The 20,476-nt window shown below is 40.6% G+C and overlaps 1 protein-coding gene across 1 annotated transcript in view; it reads right to left on the bottom strand.

The window, feature by feature from the left end:
- The window catches only part of LOC124716668 (cilia- and flagella-associated protein 58-like), a 300,831-nt gene that overhangs the window by 207,200 nt on the left and 73,155 nt on the right, over window positions 1-20,476 (bottom strand). Inside the window, exons 3-4 of the mRNA XM_047243206.1 lie at window positions 19,618-19,833; window positions 19,348-19,496 (exon numbers count right to left, since the gene is read on the bottom strand). Coding sequence (XP_047099162.1) covers window positions 19,348-19,496; window positions 19,618-19,833 — 365 coding nt within the window. The remainder of the gene's footprint in view (window positions 1-19,347; window positions 19,497-19,617; window positions 19,834-20,476) is intronic.

Genomic DNA, 20,476 nt, shown 5'->3' with positions numbered 1-20,476 from the left:
GGGGGGGGGGGGCGAACCGTGCCGTCACCCAGGGTGGCAGATAGATTTTTTTGGGGGCGGCAAATCCATCTTGTGTAAATGAAGAAATGAAGGAATGTGAGAATAAATTGGAAATACAAATTATTCATAAAATCAAGGGTCTTATTGAAAATTATCTGTGGTACAGAAACAGTGTGCTCCGATTTACAAAAGAAACGTTTTCTCCAACAAAAATGGCTTCAAATGTATTGCACTGTAAACATATCACTGACTGCTACTTTGATCTTAAAGACAAAGAGACGAATGTATGTGATATGTGAAAATAAGGCATCATATATGAAATATATTGTGAGAAAAGTTGACTATGTCGAAAAATGGGTGGGGGGGGGGGTGGGGGGGGGGGACGCTTGACATGTTCGCGCGGGGCAGCAAAATGCCTGGAGCCGGTGCTGATTTGTGTGGTGTTGTACCTAGTGATTGTCAATAGAATTTACAAAAATGAATGAATAGTCTTTAACGTTACCTAGTCCTTCTAGCGATCACCATCAAATTCGGTGTCACTATTGCTCATTAGTTTCTTTTACAAGCTGCCAGCAGGCTGCTGTGGGAGGAAGTGGAGCTCGTCCTAGCAGCCAAAGCGCTGCGAGCTCATGGTGAGCTTTCGTTCCCCGCATCTCTACGTACAGTAAAAGTATGGGAATAGTACAGATGCAGGGACAAACACTGTCACAACAGTTCGTCATATGCGGAGGTTGGAGGAGTAGCAGAAAGGAATACGCAATAACTCGTAAAATCGGTATTTTTTTCCTTCATAATCATTACATACTATTATGCAAAAATGTACGTGCAAATTTTAACAAATTTCCCAGTAAGAGATGAGGAAGGGGAAGAGAGTGGTGAGAAATGCATGTTTGAATATTGTGGGGGGGGGGGGGGGAGGCCCGTATTTTTTACTTTTGGGGGTGGGGCACTAAGTACCTTGCCCTCCCCCTCCCCCCCCCCCCCTCCCCTCCCCTCCCCCTAAGTTGGCGCCACTGTGCTTATGTACGGTGCATCTGATGCAACCCATCAACCAACTAGTCACGCCACATGTGAACTGGTTTGTGGATACCAATGTTTTCATTCCTTTTATGTTGCTGATTACTGTTGATTACATCACCACCACTTGCCACTGTGGAGTGGACCACCAAAATCAGTCACAGTTAAATAAATAATAGATGCAGACACATAGCTGATGGTACTGTTCATTGCTTCATTTTATGAAGTCAGTGTAGGCATGATCAAAGCAGCTGGTCCACTAAGAATACAGTGACATCATAGAGTAATATGTGCAAATTCCACATAATTGGAAACAGAAAGTAATAGTACCTCTCTTCAAAAAAAGATGCTGAAGGAAATGTAGCAGTTACAGAACAATGGAAATGAGCATTTGGTGTCACTGGCCAGGAGGCCCCTTAAGGGGCAGGTCTGGCCGCCTCTTTGCAGGTCTTATTACATTCGACACCACATTGGGTGACCTGCGCACCAGATGGGGATGAAATGACGATGAAGACAACACAACGCCCAGTCCCTGAGCGGAGAAAATCCCCGAACCAGCCAGGAATCGAACCCGGGCCCCTTAGGACGGCAGTCCTTCACACTGACCATTCAGCTATCAGGGTGGACAGCAGTCTCACTGTCTGAAAATATTTGAGAAAATGCACAACAAAAGGCTAACAGAACCACAACCATAGAAAGAGCAGTATGGAGTCAGAGAACCCTCATATAAGCACGCATAATATTGATGGAAAAGCACTGGGAGAAGAGCAGAGACTTAACACTTCCAGTTTTAGATCTTGAAAAAGCATTTGATAGTCTCAGGGAAGACAATATGGTAGAGAATGGGAAATAAAAATATACCTACAAGGTTAATTCTCACATTGCAAAGATTGCTGCAATTGTGTACAGATAGAAAATGTTTCCAAACAATTAAAGTAGTTCAACAAGGCAGTGCCCATCCCCTGTAACTTTTTATCAGTGTCACAGAAGAAGCTATGAAAGGAATGAAGCAAAACAAGGAGATCAAAATCTTGGCATGTGAAGGCAATGTACTACTTTGAGATAATACAGAAAAAGAAGTGCAGGAGAGCTGCCCACCTGGAATGACTGTCTAGGAGCACAGATGAGTAAAACATTTGCAATGTCAATCAATAGGCAGGAAAAATAAGAATGGAAAATTCGCAACTGGAAATAGTAGACCAGTACAAATATCTCAAGTGTACCATTTCCAGCGATAACAGGATACAGCACAAGATCAATAACCCTGCCACAGTGCTCACTTATGGTATCAAGTTCAGAATCTACTCTGGAATGAACAAGTCCCCATAAGATCAAAACAGGCTTTCTTTCAATCTTACTTTATCCCCATAACAACATATGGCCTAGAAACATGCATAGCAACCAAACGAACAGCGGGCTGAAGAAATGAATTTCTTTCATATTTTGGTCCAGAAGCCTATGAAGGATATGAATATAAATGAAAAAATAAGAGAAAAAGTTGAAGTGTACACATCCTTGAAAGAAGGAGTGGCAAGGGTTCATTTGAGCTGATTTGGCAATGTCGAACGAACAGACGTGGGCAGGTGAGTACAATAGTGGCTACATGTGGATGGAATTGGCAGACCACTAGTAAGATCAAGGAAGAGTTGGCTGGACCGAGTAAACAGGGACACCAGAATAAGAGCGATCAGGTAGGAAACACCCTGAGAGAAGACTAGTACACTGACAGACATAAGTGGAGAGCACTCGTAAAATACAAGAGGGCAACCGAGGTGGAAAACTGATGATGGTCAAGAGAAGGTAGTAGGATAGACAGTTCAGATAGACCTGGATGGAGCAATAAGAGGGGAAAAATAAGAAGTGAAGGAACAGTTCAGCAGATATGAAAAGATTAGCACAACACGGTACAACGGTAGCATTAAACCATTAGCAGACCGATTGTGGTCTAGAAGTGTACAGCCCCCATATAGAAATCATATGATAGTTTGCTTCTTACATGCAATGGGCCACGGCTTCAACATGAAAGATGTTTCTTGCATTACCACACTGGGAGATCTAGCCTAATTGTATCACTACTGCATAAGCAATAAAGACTACAATCCAGCAGAGATGCTGAGTCATAGATGGGCACAACAAAAAGACTATAAGAAAATAATTCTTCAGGCCAACAAAGCCTTTATTGAAGATTGGACATACACAAACACCCTTCACAAACACAACTCACATACATGACCGTGGTCTCTGGCTGCCGAGGCAACAATGTGAGCGGCAGCAAACGACGGGAGACGCAATCGGGTGGTGGGGGCAAGGCGGAGGCTGGGGCAGGGAGGGGGAGGGATAGCAGGTTAAGAGAGGGGAACAGTTAAGTGCTGCTTGTGGCAGGATACAGGCACAAGGTGGGGAGAGTGTAGGGCAGCTAGGAGCAGTCGGAAGGTTAGATGGAGGGCGGGGGAGATTAGCAGAAAGGAGAGAGGTAGAAAAGACTGTGGGTGGGTTGGTGGAATAGAGGACTGTAGTTCTGGGATGGGAACAGGGAAGAGGCTAGCATGTAAGGACAAAGACTAACAAAGGTTGAGGCCAGGAGTGTTAAGGGAATGTAGGATATACTGCACGGAGAACTCCCACCTGAGCAATTCGGAAAAGCTGATGTTGGTGGAATGGATCCAGATGGCACAGGCTGTGAAGCAGTCATTGAAATACAGACAGTGTGTCGGGTGCCGTGCTCAGAAATGGGCTTGTCCAGCTGTTTCTTGGCCACAGTTTGTCGGTGGCAGACAGACAGCTTGTCGGTTGTGACGCCCACAGTTGAGCTTAGCTTGTAGATTACATGACTCGATCACAGGTAGCCCTGCCTTTGATGGGATAGGTGATGTTTGTGACCAGACTGGAGTAGGTGGTGGTAGGAGGATCTATGGGACAGAGCCTTGCCTCTAGGTATATTACAGGGATATGAGCTCTGAGGCAAGGGGTTGGGAGCAAGGGTCAGTTGTGTAGGGATGGACAAGGATAATGTGTAGGTTCGGTGGGCATTGGAATACCACTGTGGGAAGAGTGGCAAGGATAGTGAGTAGGACAGTTTTCATTTCAGGACACGACACGAGGTGTCAAAACCCTGGCGGAGTATGTGATTCAACTGCTCCAGTCCTCGGTGATACTGAGTCACGAAGGGAATGCTCCTCTGTCTCCAAACAGTGGAACCTGAGAGATGGTGGGTGACAGAAGAGATGAGGCACGGGAGATATATTTTTGTACAAGGGAAGGGTAATTACAGTCGGTGAAGGCCTCAGAAAGTCCCTGCACTTATTTCGAGAGGGTCAACTTGTCACTACAGGTGTGACGGCCACTGGTGGCTAGGCTCTATGAAAGGGACTTCTTAGTACAGATTGGGTAACAGCTGTCGAAATGGAAGTATTGCTGATGGTTGGTAGCTCTGATATGGATGGTGGTACTGATCCAGCCATCTCTGAGGTGGAGGTCAACAACGAGGAAGGTGGCTTGTTGGGTTGAGCACGACCAGGCGGAGTGAATGGGGAAGGTTTGAGGTTCTGGAGGAATGTGGACAGGGTGTCCCCACCCTTGATGCAGATTATGAGGATGTCATCAGTAAATCCAAACCAGGTGAGGAGTTTGGGATTTTGGGTGATTAGGAGGAATTCCTCTAGATGGCCCATGAATAGGTTGGCACAGGGTAGTGCGTTGCGAGTGCCAATTGCCGTACCCCAAGTTTGTTTGTAGTTAATGGCTTCAAAGGAGAAGTAATTGTAGGTGAAGATATAGTTGGTCATGGTGATTAGGAAGGAGGTTGTAGGTTTGGAATCCATCAAGCATTGGGAAAGGTAGCTTTCAATAGCAGTAAGGCCATGGGCATTAGGGATGTTAGTGCAAAGTGACATAGCATCAATAGTGACGAGCAGGGCACCATGTGGTAAAGGAACAGGAGCTGTGGAGAGTGCAGAGTCTGTGGAGGAAATGGTAGGTATATTTTATAGACGAGGGAAGGTTGCACGTCATAGGCTGAAGGTATTGGTCTACAAGAGTAGAGATTCTCTCAGTAGGGGCACAATGGCCTGCAAACTTACCTTACATCTGCAAAAAGAAATGCCATCCACACCTAAAAACTGATCCCAAATTTATAATCCTACATGATGACAAAGCCTTCACCAATGTTGTTTTTAACTGCAAGGATTACCTGGAGGAAGGACTCTGCCAGCTGTCATCCACTCATAAACCCTGCCACCGTGACCCCATTCCAGAAATCCAGCAGTAGTCCCAGTCTGTGGCTACTGTGCCCTCACTGAGAGAATATCTGCTCTCATAGACCAACAGCTTCAACTTGTTACTTACAACTTACCTTCCTATATATAAGATACCAACTGTTTTCTCCACTGACTCTCCACTCTCCACAGTTACTATTCCTTTACCATATGGTGCCCTGCTCATCACTATTGATGCTACCTGCCTTTACACTAACATCGCCGATTCCCATGGCCTTACCACTATCAAACACTATCTTTCTCAATGTCCGATGGATTTCAGACCTACAGCCTCCTTCCAAGTTATTGTGACCAACTATATCCTCATCTACAATTAATTCTTCTTTGAGGGCATTACCTACAAACAAGTCAGGGATATGGCTATGGCCACTCTCATGGCAGCATGCTATGTCAACCTATTCATGGGCCATCTAGAGGAAACCCTCTTAAAAAAACCACAATCCCAAATCCTTCACCCGTTCGAGATTTACTGATGACATATTCATAATCAGGAGCATGTATAATTCGGAATTCTGACCTAAGGATCCAAGTATTTCAGTCCCAATTTATTCAGTACATGCTAATTTTTTGTATAAAGCAGGATGTGCCTAATGTGGAAATGGAATGCACATTTAGGACTTGATTAATAACTCATTGTATAATCTGCAAAATAGCTTATACAGTAATGTTGTATTACAGTATACATTATTTATTCATGACTCTACAAGGTCACAACCTTTATTACAAGGACTGTACAGCTCTGACAATACTGTTGAGCAGCACACAACCAAGAAAAGAGATTCGCCGCAATGCAGCACTGTGTGCGTCAGCATTAAATCGTGCCACTCTGTGCAGCGATGAACAAGTTAGGCACAGTGTTGGTGCACCAGAGGAAATGATTCATTGGTGAGTCATACGTTTGTCAGTGTTTCTTGTTTTCCATAATTATTGACACATGTGGGCACACACTGAACATTTTTGCATACCTACAAATACTCTGCTGCAATCTTCACAGTGAAAGAGGTGGATATCGTTCCATTAAACAATGGTTTTACCCAGCAAGGTCAAGCATCCCAAGGAAATACACTACATGCATTATTTTCTGCCATTTTCAGTTGACCAGTATCCCTTTAAGTGGTAACATGATGTTGAAAAAATGATTAAGGTAATTGAGGGGAGTGAGAAAGACAAATTCTCTGTGCACAAAATAACATTGTGTTTCAAATGCGATAAAATACAAATTTATGACAACGAAAATAATCAATTATTGATAAAATTATGTAACTGGATAGTTAAAAAATCTAGTCACCAAGAGGCGGTAGAACACACAGATAAAAGACTTGTGATTGGCAAGCTTCGGAGCCAGTGGCTCCTTCTTCAGGTAGAAGGGTTGAAGGGGAAGAAAGAAGGGTGAAGCAAAAGGACTGGAGAGGTCTAGGAAAAGGGGTAGATTCCCAGAAAGTCACCCAGAACTGCAGGCCAGAGGAGACTTAACGTACAGGATGAGGAGGAAAGACTAATTGTCAGGGACTGCATTGGGCAAGATCTGAATACCTGAGAACTCGGATGCAGACTCTTTACAGCAATACACCATCATTCTCACCTCAGCCTTCACTGCACATAATTACCCCACCAGCCTAGTTAAAAACAGATTTCCTGGGCCACCACATCCAATCGCGGTACTCCTGATCCCTCCACAAAACTGCTTTGGAGCACATGTTAATTTCCTGGGATCTGTAAGTCTTCAGCCTCTGGTTCAGCTTCGATACATTGATGACATCTTTACCATATGGACTCGTGGTGAGACTGACCTGCTAAAATTCCTGGAATCTCTGAATACCTTCTCCCAATTAAATTTCACATGGTCCTATTCCAAATCCCATGGCACTATCCTTGATGTGGACCTTGCCCTCACCAAAGACCAGCTATAAAAAAATACAAATTTATGATACTTTAAGAAACAAAGATGAGATAAGGTATGAATGGATGAAAGAGAATGGACATATGAAAACAAAGGTCAAGAAAATGAGAAACGAATAAATTAACGAAATAGTGTAAGCCATAAGTACACAGGCAAAAAACATAGCTTTCTCTGGACTCGTGTCGCAGAGTGAGGCTCTGAAAGTAGCTAAAGCACCTGGAAATACAGAGTTAAAGGTATCCACCAGATGGATGGACAGACAGTTGCAAAGCTAGGCACAACATTGTGTGGAGTAGCTAAGCATGTGCAGCAACGTGCAGCAACAGAACGGAAGACAAAACTGTACAACCTAATTGCGAAGTATGATGCAAAATATGTGTTCGGTGCTGATGTAATGGGTCTGTTTTATCACGCACTTCCTTCAAAATCTTTAGCAATTCAGAGTGAAAAATACACCGGCAGGAGAATGTCTGAGGAAAGACTCACTGTACTACTGTCTGGAAAAATGGTAGGTTAAAGAGAGAAGCCACTGGTGCTCAGAAGGGCTAGTGACACTGGCAAGCAATAAAAAGGCGTAAATTGTGAGTGGTCTTATGGAGGAATGGCTGGGCTCTTTCAACGCAAATAAACATGGGAATAATATGTATGTACACACAACAATAAACAAAATTAAATTTGGAGTAAACATACGGAAATGTCATACGATTTATCGATTAGTATAAAAGTCTAGTGGTCTATTTTAAAATATACTGCAAATGAACGTCTACTGCGCAGGAGTGAAGGTAGGTAAATACGTGCATAGTACAAACTTATGCTTTTGTACATGATACCTCACAAATTTCAGGCAGCCTTCTGCGTTTTGTGTAATATGGAAACTTGTCCCATGACAATTATTTTAGTCCCATGTGATTCGATTTTGAGCAAGTTTTACTATACTTCAAAATGACAATAATTAAGAAACATACATGACGCCATGGCAGGCCAGTTTTCTGCAGAGATCACAACAGATGGGTGAACATTCTTCTGTAAGGCAACAAACCGCATGACCACATAATGACTTTAAAAAAAGCATATCTGCTGAACATTGTCAAGTTACGGAATAATCTAGATTACTGTAGAAACAGAAGCACAATTTCAAACAGGCAAGGTCGCTATTGTACAGCATTTATTGTGATGACCGGTTTCAGCAAACTACATTGCCACATCAGATCTGTAAAGCCGCACTGGTATCATATGTAAAGATGTAAAACAACTTAATATTAACACGAAATGTTGTTGTTGTGGTCTTCACTCCTGAGACTGGTTTGATGCAGCTCTCCATGCTACTCTATCCTGTGCAAGCTTCTTCATCTCCCAGCACCTACTGCAGACTACATCCTTCTGAATCTGCTTAGAGTATTCATCTCTTGGTCTCCCTCTACAATTTTTACCCTCCACGCTGCCCTCCAGTACTAAATTGGTGATCCTTTGATGCCTCAGAACATGTCCTACCAAGCGATCCCTTCTTCTAGTCACCTACATCTACATCTACATCTACATGATTACTCTGCAATTCACATTTAAGTGCTTGGCAGAGGGTTCATCGAACCACAATCATACTATCTCCCTACCATTCCACTCCCGAACAACGCGCAGGAAAAACGAACACCTAAACCTTTCTGTTCGAGCTCTGATTTCTCTCATTTTATTTTGATGATCATTACTGCATATGTAGGTTGGGCTCAGCAAAATATTTTCACATTCGGAAAAGAAAGTAGGTGACTGAAATTTCGTAAATAGATCTCGCCGCAACGAAAAACGTCATTGCTTTAATGACTTCCATCCCAACTCACGTATCATATCTGCCACACTCTCTCCCCTATTATTTGATAATACAAAACTAGCTGCCCTTTTTTGCACCCTTTCGATGTCCTCAGTCAATCCCACCTGGTAAGGATCCCACACCGCGCATCAATATTCTACCACAGGACGAACAAGTGTAGTGTAAGCTGTCTCTTTAGTGGACTTGTTGCATGTTCTAAGTGTCCTGCCAATGAAACACAACCTTTGGCTCACCTTCCCCACAATATTATCTATGTGGTCTTTCCGACTGAAATTATTCATAATTTTTACACCCAGGTACTTAGTTGAATTGACAGCCTTGAGAATTGTACTATTTATCGAGTAATCGAATTCCAATGGATTTCTTTTGGAATTCATGTGGATCACCTCACACTTATCGTTATTTAGCATCAACTGCCACCTGCCACACCATACAGCAATCTTTTCTAAATCGCTTTGCAACTGATACTGGTCTTCGGATGACCTTACTAGACGGTAAATTACAGCATCATCTGCGAACAACCTAAGAGAACTGCTCAGATTGTCACCCAGGTCATTTATATAGATCAGGAACAGCAGAGGTCCCAGGACGCTTCCATGGGGAACACCTGATATCACTTCAGTTTTACTCGATGATTTGCCGTCTATTACTACGAACTGCGACCTTCCTGACAGGAAATCACGAATCCAGTCGCACACTGAGATGATACCCCATAGGCCCACAGCTTGATTAGAAGTCACCTGTGAGGAACGGTGTCAAAAGCTTTCCAGAAATCTAGAAATACGGAATCAACTTGAGATCCCCTGTCGATAGCGGCCATTACTTCGTGCGAATAAAGAGCTAGATGCGTTGCACAAGAACGATGTTTTCTGAAACCATGCTGATTACGTATCAATAGATCGTTCCCTTCGAAGTGATTCATAATGTTTGAATACAGTATATGCTCCAAAACCCTACTGCAAACCGACGTCAATGATATAGGTCTGTAGTTCGATGGATTACTCCTACTACCCTTCTTAAACACTGGTGCGACCTGCACAGTTTTCCAATCTGTAGGTACAGATCTATCGGTGAGTGAGTGGTTGTATATGATTGCAAAGTAGGGAGCTATTGTATCAGCATAATCTGAAAGGAACGTAATCGGTATACAATCTGGACCTGAAGACTTGTCCGTATCAAGCGATTTGAGTTGCTTCGCAACCCCTAAGGTATCTACTTCTAAGAAACTCATGCTAGCAGCTGTTCGTGTTTCAAATTCTGGAATATTCCATTCGTCTTCCCTGGTGAAGGAATTTCGGAAAACAGCGTTCAATAACTCCGCTTTAGCGGCACAGTCGTTGGTAACAGTACCATCGGCTCTGCGCAGCGAAGGTATTGACTGCATCTTGCCGCTTGTGTACTTTACATATGAACTGAATTTCTTCGGATTTTCTACCAAATTTCGAGACAATGTTTCATTGTGGAACCTATTAAAGGCATCTCGCATTGAAGTCCGTGCCAAATTTCACGCGACTGTAAATTTTAGCCAATCTTCGGGATTTCGCGTTCTTCTGAACTTCGCGTGCTTTTTCCGTTGCCTCTGCAACAGCGTTTGGACCTGTTTTGTGTACCATGGGGGATCAGTTCCATCTCTTACCAATTTATGAGGTATGAATCTCTCAATTGCTGTTGCTACTATATCTTTGAATTTGAGCCACATCTCGTCTACATTTGCATAGTCAGTTCGGAAGGAATGGAGATTCTCTCTCAGGAAAGCTTCTAGTGACACTTTATCCACTTTTATAAATAAAATTATTTTGCGTTTGTTTCTGGTGGATTTGGAAGAAACGGTATTGAGCCTAGCTACAATGACCTTGTGATCACTAATCCCTGTATCAGTCATGATGCTCTCTATTAGCTCTGGATTTTTTGTGGCTAAGAGGTCATGTGTGTTTTCGCAACCATTTACAATTTGTGTGGGTTCATGGACTAACTGCTCGAAATAATTTTTGGAGAAAGCATTTAGGACAATCTCGGAAGATGTTTTCAGCCTACCACCGGTTTTGAACAAGCATTTTTGCCAACATATCGAGGGAAGGTTGAAGTCCCCACCAACTATAACCGTATGAGTGGGGTATTTATTTGTTACGAGACTCAAATTTTCTCTGAACTGTTCAGCAACTATATCATCGGAGTCTTGGGTCGGTAGAAGGAGCCAATTATTAACTTAGTTCGGCTGTTAAGTATAACCTCCACCCATACCAATTCGCACGGAGTATCTACTTTGACTTCACTACAAGATAAACCACTACTGACAGACACAAACACTCCACCACCAAATTCTGCCTAATCTATCTTTCCTGAACACCATCTGAGACTTCGTAAAAATTTCTGCAGAACTTATTTCAGGCTTTAGCCAGCTTTCTGTACCTATAATGATTTCAGCTTCTGTGCTTCTATTAACGCTTGAAGCTCAGGGACTTTTCCAGCACAACTACAACAATTTACAACTACAATTCCGACTGTTCCTTGATCCAAGCACGTCCTGTATTTGCCATGCACCCTTTGAGATTGCAGCCCATCCCGTACTTTCCCGAGGCCTTCTAGCCTAAAAAACTGCCCAGTCCATGCCACACATCCTCTGCTACCCGTGTAGCCGCCAGCTGAGTGTAGTGAACTCCTGACCTATTCAGCAGAACCCAAAACCCCACAACCCTATGGCGCAAGTCAAGGAATCTGCAGCCAATACGATCGCAAAACCGTCTGAGCCTCTGATTCAGACCCTCTACCCGGCTCTGCACCAAAGGTCCACGATGCTGCAGATGTTGAGCTCTGCCTTCATCTCGTAAGCAAGACCGGCAGCCTTCACCAAATCAGATAGCCGCTGGAATCCAGAGAGAATTTCCTCAGATCCAAAGTGACACACGTCATTAGTGCCAACATGTGCCACCACCTGCAGCTGGCTGCACCCTGTTACCAAATTGTGCCACAAACTCCTCTTCTCCCCAATTCTATTCAATACCTCCTCATTAGTTACGTGATCCACCTATCTAATCTTCAGCATTCTTCTGCAGCACCACATTTCGAAAGCTTCTATTCTCTTCTAGTCTAAACTATTTATCGTCCATGTTTCACTTCCATACATGGCTACACTCCATACAAATACTTTCAGAAACGACTTCCTGACCCTTAAATCTATACTCGATGTTAACAAATTTCTCTTCTTAAGAAATGCTTTCCTTGCCATTGCCAGTCTACATTTTATATCCTCTCTACTTCGACCATCATCAGTTATTTTGCTTCCCAAATAGCAAAACTCCTTTACTACTTTAAGTGTCTCATTTCCTAATCTAATTCCCTCAGCATCACTCTAATTAATTCGACTACATTCCATTATCCTCGTTTTGCTTTTGTTTATGTTCATCTTATATTCTCCTTTCAAGACACTGTCCATTCCATTCAACTGCTCTTCCAAGTCCTTTGCTGTCTCTGACAGAATTACAATGTCATCGGCAAACCTCAAAGCTTTTATTTCTTCTCCATGGATTTTAATACCTAGTCCAAACTTTTCTTTTGTTTCCTTTACTGCTTGCTCAGTATACAGATTGAATAACATCGGGGACAGGCTACAACCCTGTCTCACTCCCTTCCCAACCAGTGCTTCCCTTTCATGTCCCTCGACTCTTACAACTGCCATCTGGTTTCTGTACAAATTGTAAATAGCCTTTCGCTCCCTGTATTTTACCCCTGCCACCTTCAGAATTTGAAAGAGAGTATTCCAGTCAATATTGTCAAAAGCTTTCTCTAAGTCTACAAATGCTAGAAACGTAGGTTTGCCTTTACTTAATCTTTCTTCTAAGATAAGTCGTAGGGTCAGTATTGCCTCACGTGTTCCAATATTTCTACGGAATCCAAACTGATCTTCCCCGAGGTCAGCTTCTACCAGTTTTTCCATTTGTCTGTAAAGAATTCGCGTTAGTATATTGCAGCTGTGACTTTTTAAACTGATAGTTCGGTAATTTTCACATCTGTCAACACCTGCTTTCTTTGGGATTGGAATTATTATATTCTTCTTGAAGTCTGAGGGAATTTCGCCTGTCTCATACATCTTGCTCACCAAATGGTAGAGTTTTGTCAGGACTGGCTCTCCCAAGGCTATCAGTAGTTCTAATGGAATGCTGTCTACCCTGGGGCCTTGTTTCAACTCAGGTCTTTCAGTGCTCTCTCAAACTCTTCACGCAGTACCGTATCTCCCATTTCATCTTCATCTACATCCTCTTCCATTTCCATAATATTGTCCTCAAGAACATCGCCCCTGTATAGACCCTGTATATACTCCATTTCACCTTTTGTTTTCCCTTCTTTGCTTAGAACTGGGTTTCCATCTGAGCACTTGATATTCATGCAAGTTGTTCTCTTTTCTCCAAAGGTCTCTTTAATTTTCCTGTTGGCAGTATCTATCTTACCCCTCGTGAGATAAGCCTCTACATTCTTACATTTCTCCTCTAGCCATCCCTGCTTAGCTATTTTGCACTTCCCGTCGATCTCATTTTTGAGACTTTGTATTCCTTTTTGCCTGCTTCATTTACTGCATTTTTGTATTTTCTCCTTTCATCAACTAAATTCAGTCTCTCTTCTGTTACCCATGGATTTCTACTAGCCCTCATCTTTTTATGTACTTGATCCTCTGCTGCCTACACTATTTCATCCTTCAAAGCTACCCATTCTTCTTCTACTGTATTTCTTTCCTCCATTCCTGTCAATTGTTCCTTTATGCTCTCCCTGAAACTCTTTACAACCTCTGGTTCTTTCAGTTTATCCAGGTCCCATCTCCTTAAATTCCCACCTTTTTGCAGTTTCTTCAGTTTTAATCTACCGTTCGTAACCAATAGATTGTGGTCAGAGTCTACATCTGCCACTGGAAATGTCTTACAATTTAAAACCTGGTTCCTAAATCTGTCTTAGCATTATATAACCTATCTGAAACCTTCTAATATATCCAGGGTTCTTCCATGTATACAACCTTCTTTCATGATTCTTGAACCAATTGTTAGCTATGATTAAGTTATGCTCTCTGCTAAATTCTACCAGGCGGCTTCCTCTTTCATTTCTTAGCCCCAATCCATATTTGCCTACTACGTCTCCTTCTCTTCCTTTTCATACTGTCGAATTCCAGTCACCCATGACTATTAAATTTTTGTCTCCCTTCACTACCTGAATAATTTCTTTTATCTCATCATACATTTCATCAACTTCATCATCATCTGCAGTGCTAGTTGGCATATAAACTTGTACTACTGTAGTAGGTGTGGGTTTCGTGTCTATCTTGGCCACAATAATGCATCCACTATGCTGTTTGTAGTAGCTTGCCCACACTCCTATTTTGCTATTCAATATTAAAGCTACTCCTGCAAGGGATCTGACATTCCACGCTCTGATCCGTAGAATGCTAGTTTTATTTCTTCTGATAACGACATCCTCTTGAGTAGTCCCCACCTGGAGATCCGAATGGGGGACTATTTTACCTCCAGAATATTTTACCCAAGAGGACACCATCATCATTTAATCATACTGTAAAGCCGCATGCCCTCGGGAAAAATGACGGCTGTAGTTTCCCCTTGCTTTCAGCCATTCGCAGTACCACAACAGCAAGGCCGTTTTGGTTAGTGTTACAAGGCCAGATCAGTCAATCATCCAGACTGTTGCCCCTGCAACTACTGAAAAGGCTGCTGCCCCTCTTCAGAAACCACACGTTTGTCTGGCCTCTCAACAGATACCCCTCTATTGTGGTTGCACCTACGGTACAGCTATCTGTATTGTTGAGGCACTCAAGCCTCCCCACCAACGGCAAGGTCATTGGTTCAAGATAGATGCTGCCTACGCGAACTATACCATGGAATATAACATACCTTCCGCAGCACATTCACTGAATCTTGACCAAACACATCTTATATAGTATCATATCACAGAACGATATTTCATGAACATGAGAACAATAGTTAGTTAGTTGGTTGCGTGTTCCATTTACAGTACAGTGTTAAAGATTAATATTTCTGTTATTTATCCCATTCCCTTAAATGGCACAACATGCATATACTATATCTATGGATTTATTTATTCCTATTCAAGAATTCATCTATGGTATAGAAGGAGTTGTCAAGGAGATATGATTTCAGTTTATTTTTAAGCTATTATTGCTGTCTGTCAGACATTCTATTTCATCAGGTAATTTGTCAAAAATTTTTATAGCAGCATATTTTACCCCTTTATGTGCCAAAGACAGGTTGAGTAAAGGATAGTGTAAGTCTTTCTTTTTTCTGGTATTATAATCATGAATGTCACTGTGGTTTCTAAACTGGTCCATGTTGCTGAGAACAAATTTCTTTAGTGAGTAAATGTATTGTGAGGCTGTTGTAAGAATTCCCAATCTTTTAAAAAGATACCATACCTACAAGATGTGTGACTATGAAGCCCACACATTATTCTAACCACTTTCTTTTGAAAAGTGAGTACTTTTTGTCTAAGTGTTGAGTTGCCCCAAAATATTATTCCATATGACATCAGACAGTTAAGTATGAAAAGTATGTTAACTTACTAATTTCTATATTCTCATAATTGGAAATTATTCTGATTGCAAAAGTTGCTGAACCTAGTCTCTTTAGAAGATCCAAAATATGAATTTTCCAATTATGATGCTTTACCCTGTCTACTGACTTCTGTTGATGTTTTATATTTATTGAAGGAACCGTACTTTTTGCTACAGAAAATTGGATGTACTGTGTTTTTTCAAAGTTTAAAGCAAGCCTATTTGCAGAAAACCAATTAATGACTTTTGCAAAGACCTTATTTGTATCATTTTCAATTGGAGTTTCTTTTACTGTATTAATAATGATGCTTGTATCATCAGCAAACAGTGTAAATTCAGCTTCTTCTTTCAGATAAGAAGGAAGGTCGTCGTTCACATATATCAAGGACAGAAGGGAACATCCCATTTAGATGAAGTGGCAAACTTATTTAAATCACTTGACCATATAAAGAAACTTTTTGTTTCCTGTTCTGTAGGTATGACTTAAACCATTCATATGCTATTCCATTTATACCATAGAATTGTAATTTCAGTAACATAATGTCATGGTTCACACAATCAAATGCTTTGGACAAGTCACAGAAAATTCCTATTGGTGATATTTTATTATTTAAAGACTATTATATGGACAGTGGTCCATCAGCAAGTCAAGCATAAAATAATTATTACATAAAACATTGTACATATTGCACTGATTATACAAGCCCATCTTTGCACATTAGCAGGATGAAGAGAGAGATTCTTATGTAAACATCATAGACCTTACAACCAGCTACCAAGTGACACTGTGGTAGTAGTCTCTCTCTCTCTCTCTCTCTCTCTCTCTCTCTCTCTCTCTCTCTCTCTCTCTCTCGTGTCACTTTAAGTATAAAGACAAACCAGTGATCCATGAATTTTACACAGCAGACATATAATAAATTAAATCAATAATCCAAATCAGAGTACATTACACTTCTTTTGTTATAATAATTTTAAATTAAAATTACATAAAATTGAAAACCATCTTCAAAAAAATAACAGGAAGCACTGTACCTTCAATGTATTGTCTAATAAATGAGTAGTGGAGCCAGTCATATAACATGTTCACATTATAAAAACAAACACAATAAAACATACATGTCATAAAATGTAAGCAGCATTAAGTACTAGCACCCTTGGACTTTGAGCTACAAGTTGATAGTTTAATACACTGTGAATTGTGTGTAGCAAGCTACATGGCACTATTTGTAATGAATATATTGTAGAGCAAGTTTATTTTTATTGTATTACTTAGCAAGTTGCAGGATTGCGCTGTTTATTCCTGTGGTCTTGTCATCTGTGTCTTTCACACCAAGACCTTGAGCACCATACTAGTACCTAAACTTCAATCTACATGTTGACAGTGTAAATATTGTGATTCTATAAAGCCATTTAAGTGATGTCATTGAATAGCTTCTGCACTTGTAATGATGTGTTTGTGGTAGTTATAAGTGGAAAATTTAATGTTCCCTTTGTAGTTCCTTCATGTTCAATTGCACCGATGTATCGAAAAACATTGTATGGTTGTCAAGGCTTTATGCTGCCTGCATTTTATAACATGTATATTTTTATAGTATCTATTTTTATCATATGAACATGCCATATGACTGGCTTCACTACTTGTGTATTAATGATATATTGAAGATACAGTGCATCCCATTATGGTTTCTATGGTGGTTTTAAATTTTATATAACATTAATTTGGAATTATTATAACAAAATAACTGTAACATACTCTGATTTTGGATTATTTATTTATTGTATGTCTGCAGTGTAAAATTTTTGGATCATTCGTTTGTCTTTATACTTTATATGACACGACTTATTTTTGTTTTCAACTACTACCAAACTCGCCTGGTGGCTAGTTGTAATGTGTGTGATGTTTACAAGAGAATCTCACTCTTTATTCTGCTAATTTATGAACACAAGCTTGTATAATCAGTGCAATATGTACCTTGTTTTGTGTAACAGTCATTTTATGCTTGACTTGCTGATACACTATTGTTCTCATGTTCACGAAATATCGTTCTATGCTAAGATATGATATCCAACGCATTTGGTCAAGATTCAATGAATGTACTTATTTATTTATTTTATTTATCCCATGTGATCTGATGGTACACAGTGTGTTGCAGATGTCGGAAGATATCAGTTAACATTGTTAACATATATTAACATAGGCCTATAGTATCCTAATGTATTATATTGCTCAATGTTTTCAACTTAACACAAATAGCAAGATTACTGTTCTAAGTATTCATTTACAGAGTAAAAACAGTGCCACACACAACAAATATGACTTCACGGCTTTGCTAAATTGTATGTTGTCTTCGATGGACTTAGCACATGTGGGAAGATTTTTGAACAGTTGGAGGCCCTTGTGGAAAGCTCCCTTTTTACACAGTTGAGTGTTTGTACGTATAACATGCAGATTTGCATTTTTCCTGGTGTTGTGTTCATGTATTTCATTATTTTTTACGACTCTGGGGTCAGTTAGCACTATGTGGTTTCTGAAAAATTTTAGAGTCTCGAGAATGTAGAGGCAAGGCAGTGTAAGGATTTCCAACTTTCTGAAGATGAGTTTTCAGGAGTTTCTGGGTTTGCTCCCAGTAATAATCCTCATTGCACTCTTCTGGATTCTGAATGTGCTCAGAGCAGTTGGAGAATTTCCCTAGAATATTACACCATATTTCAGGTGGGCTTGTATGTAAGCGCAGTACGTGCTGGTTAATGTTTTCAGGCTAGCACATGTTTTCAGTACACTCAATACATAACATCCAGTACAAATCCTGGCATTTACCATCCCTGTATGTGTATTCCATTTCAGGTTATCTTGAACCCACAGACACAGGAATTTGAAAACAATGTCGGTATCTATTGGCTGGTTATTTACAGTGACAAATGGCTGAGAGTAGTTTGCATTTTGTGTTGTGTGAAAGTTCATGGAAGCTGTCTTTTTGGTGTTGATAGTTAATCTGTTGATTTTAGCCCAGTTGCCCAGTTGTTCAGTGGCCAAGTTCACAGCTTTTTGCACAGCCTCTGTATTCTCCCCTTTGAGGAGTACAGTTGTGTCATCAGCATATATTATTGTTTTGTGTGCATCAACATTCAAGCTCAAGTCATTAATATACAGGAGGAAAAGTAGGGGTCCCAATACTGAGCCCTGTGGAACACCTTGCTTTACAGTTTTATTACTTGATAGTATTTCAGTTATTGAGTTGCTTTGTCTATTAGTGTATTTCATGCTGACTCTCTGCATCCGATTGGTTAGGAATGTAGCAATCCAGTTGTTTGCAATTCCTCTGATACCATAGTGTTCTATTTTTTCCAGTAATATTTTGTGGTCAACAGTGTCAAAAGCCTGCAGAAGGTACATTATATTCCACAGTATAGTCCATTTTTCTGTTAAACTGTATTACGCAAGTTTATGTCTGATCCAAGTGTGCTTGAAGATGTTGATCTATGCTTTACAGATCTGATGACGGCAACATAATTTGCTGAAACCGGTCATCACAATATATGCTGCACAATAGCAACCATGGCTGTTTGAAATTGTTCTTGTGTTTATACTTAAGGAAAAAGTAGGTTGGTGAGGGAGAGGAGGTAAAGGACAGGAAGAAATCACTGATTAACTGAATTAAGTAACTTGATCACTGTTTATGAAAAGAACTCAAAGTAACACATTAATTAGCAATACATTCATAAACTACATCCATATGATGTGTTCAAATCATTAGTTACCATCACTTACTCATCTGCCTGTTCTCCTGCCATTTCTTTTTTCTTTTCAATTTCCTGTTTCAGGCGAGAAACTTGTTGCCGTAGATTTTCTATTGCTTCTTGTGCATTTTGTTCCCGTACATGAGCAGCATCTGTTAGTTTCCGAGACCACTCTAAGTCCTGCGGTGAACAAATTGTGGAAAAATTTAACTTAATTACAGTATTAATTTTAAAAAAACTTACTTAAAAAATAATCATCTCCCATATAAAAAAATGATACATTGGGTAATTATAAGTTTACCTGCTTGAGCTTTGTTATGATATCCCTATTTTCTTCCACCTGAGCCACTGCTACAGAACACTTTTCTGTACATGACTCCAAATTTGATTCAAGCTCCTGGCATTTTAACGCTAGAAGTTTTTCATTTGCATAAGTCTTGTTAAAGAACTCATAAACATTAGTAAATGCCCGTGCATATTTTTCGAGACCATCTGTTCTTGACAATTCAGTAACTGCCTGGAAAAAAGTATCAATGGTAGAATTCACTGACCATGCTGTCAGACATAATGTGTACTTCAATATATATTTCATTCATACGCAAAAACTTAATAAGATGGATTACACAAACAACATCATTGCAGTGTTAGTGGAAGGGATACCTGTTTTACAACACGAGTGCAACAAATCCCTGCAGCTGAACACAACGGGCATAAATAAATCGCTCAGTGAACTTCATGGGAATCATAAGCTATAGTACAAAAATACAAGACATAACGTGTGTAAAAAGTACGGGAGAGTAGGCAGTAATGGCGTATGCGAAACAAAGTTCCGTTCTTGGTGTGCACGAAAACACATGAAAAATCGTCAGAATGGAATTATGATACCAATGTCTACAGGGTCAGACAAAACCCACCTATTCAACTACAAAACAGGTACGAAGTGCTAAGCGAAATAAGTGATGATAGTGCTTCAGAAAATATTTTTGAAAATACACAGGTACGTTTCAGCCGTTGCTGCTCCCCTGAATAGGCCTACGTGTAATCCATGTCAACATATGCCTAGGTCACAGCAAAAAATACATAATCATATGGGAAAACTGCACATTTTAGCTGATAGCCATGGACGCGGAATAGCCTCTCTTGTTAATGAGGCATCAGTT

This window comes from Schistocerca piceifrons, chromosome 9 (genome assembly GCF_021461385.2).
Source record: "Schistocerca piceifrons isolate TAMUIC-IGC-003096 chromosome 9, iqSchPice1.1, whole genome shotgun sequence".
In the NCBI taxonomy this organism is placed as follows: domain Eukaryota; kingdom Metazoa; phylum Arthropoda; class Insecta; order Orthoptera; family Acrididae; genus Schistocerca; species Schistocerca piceifrons.
Note: the sequence above shows the minus strand (reverse complement) of the source record. Positions and strands in the feature narration are given on the sequence as shown.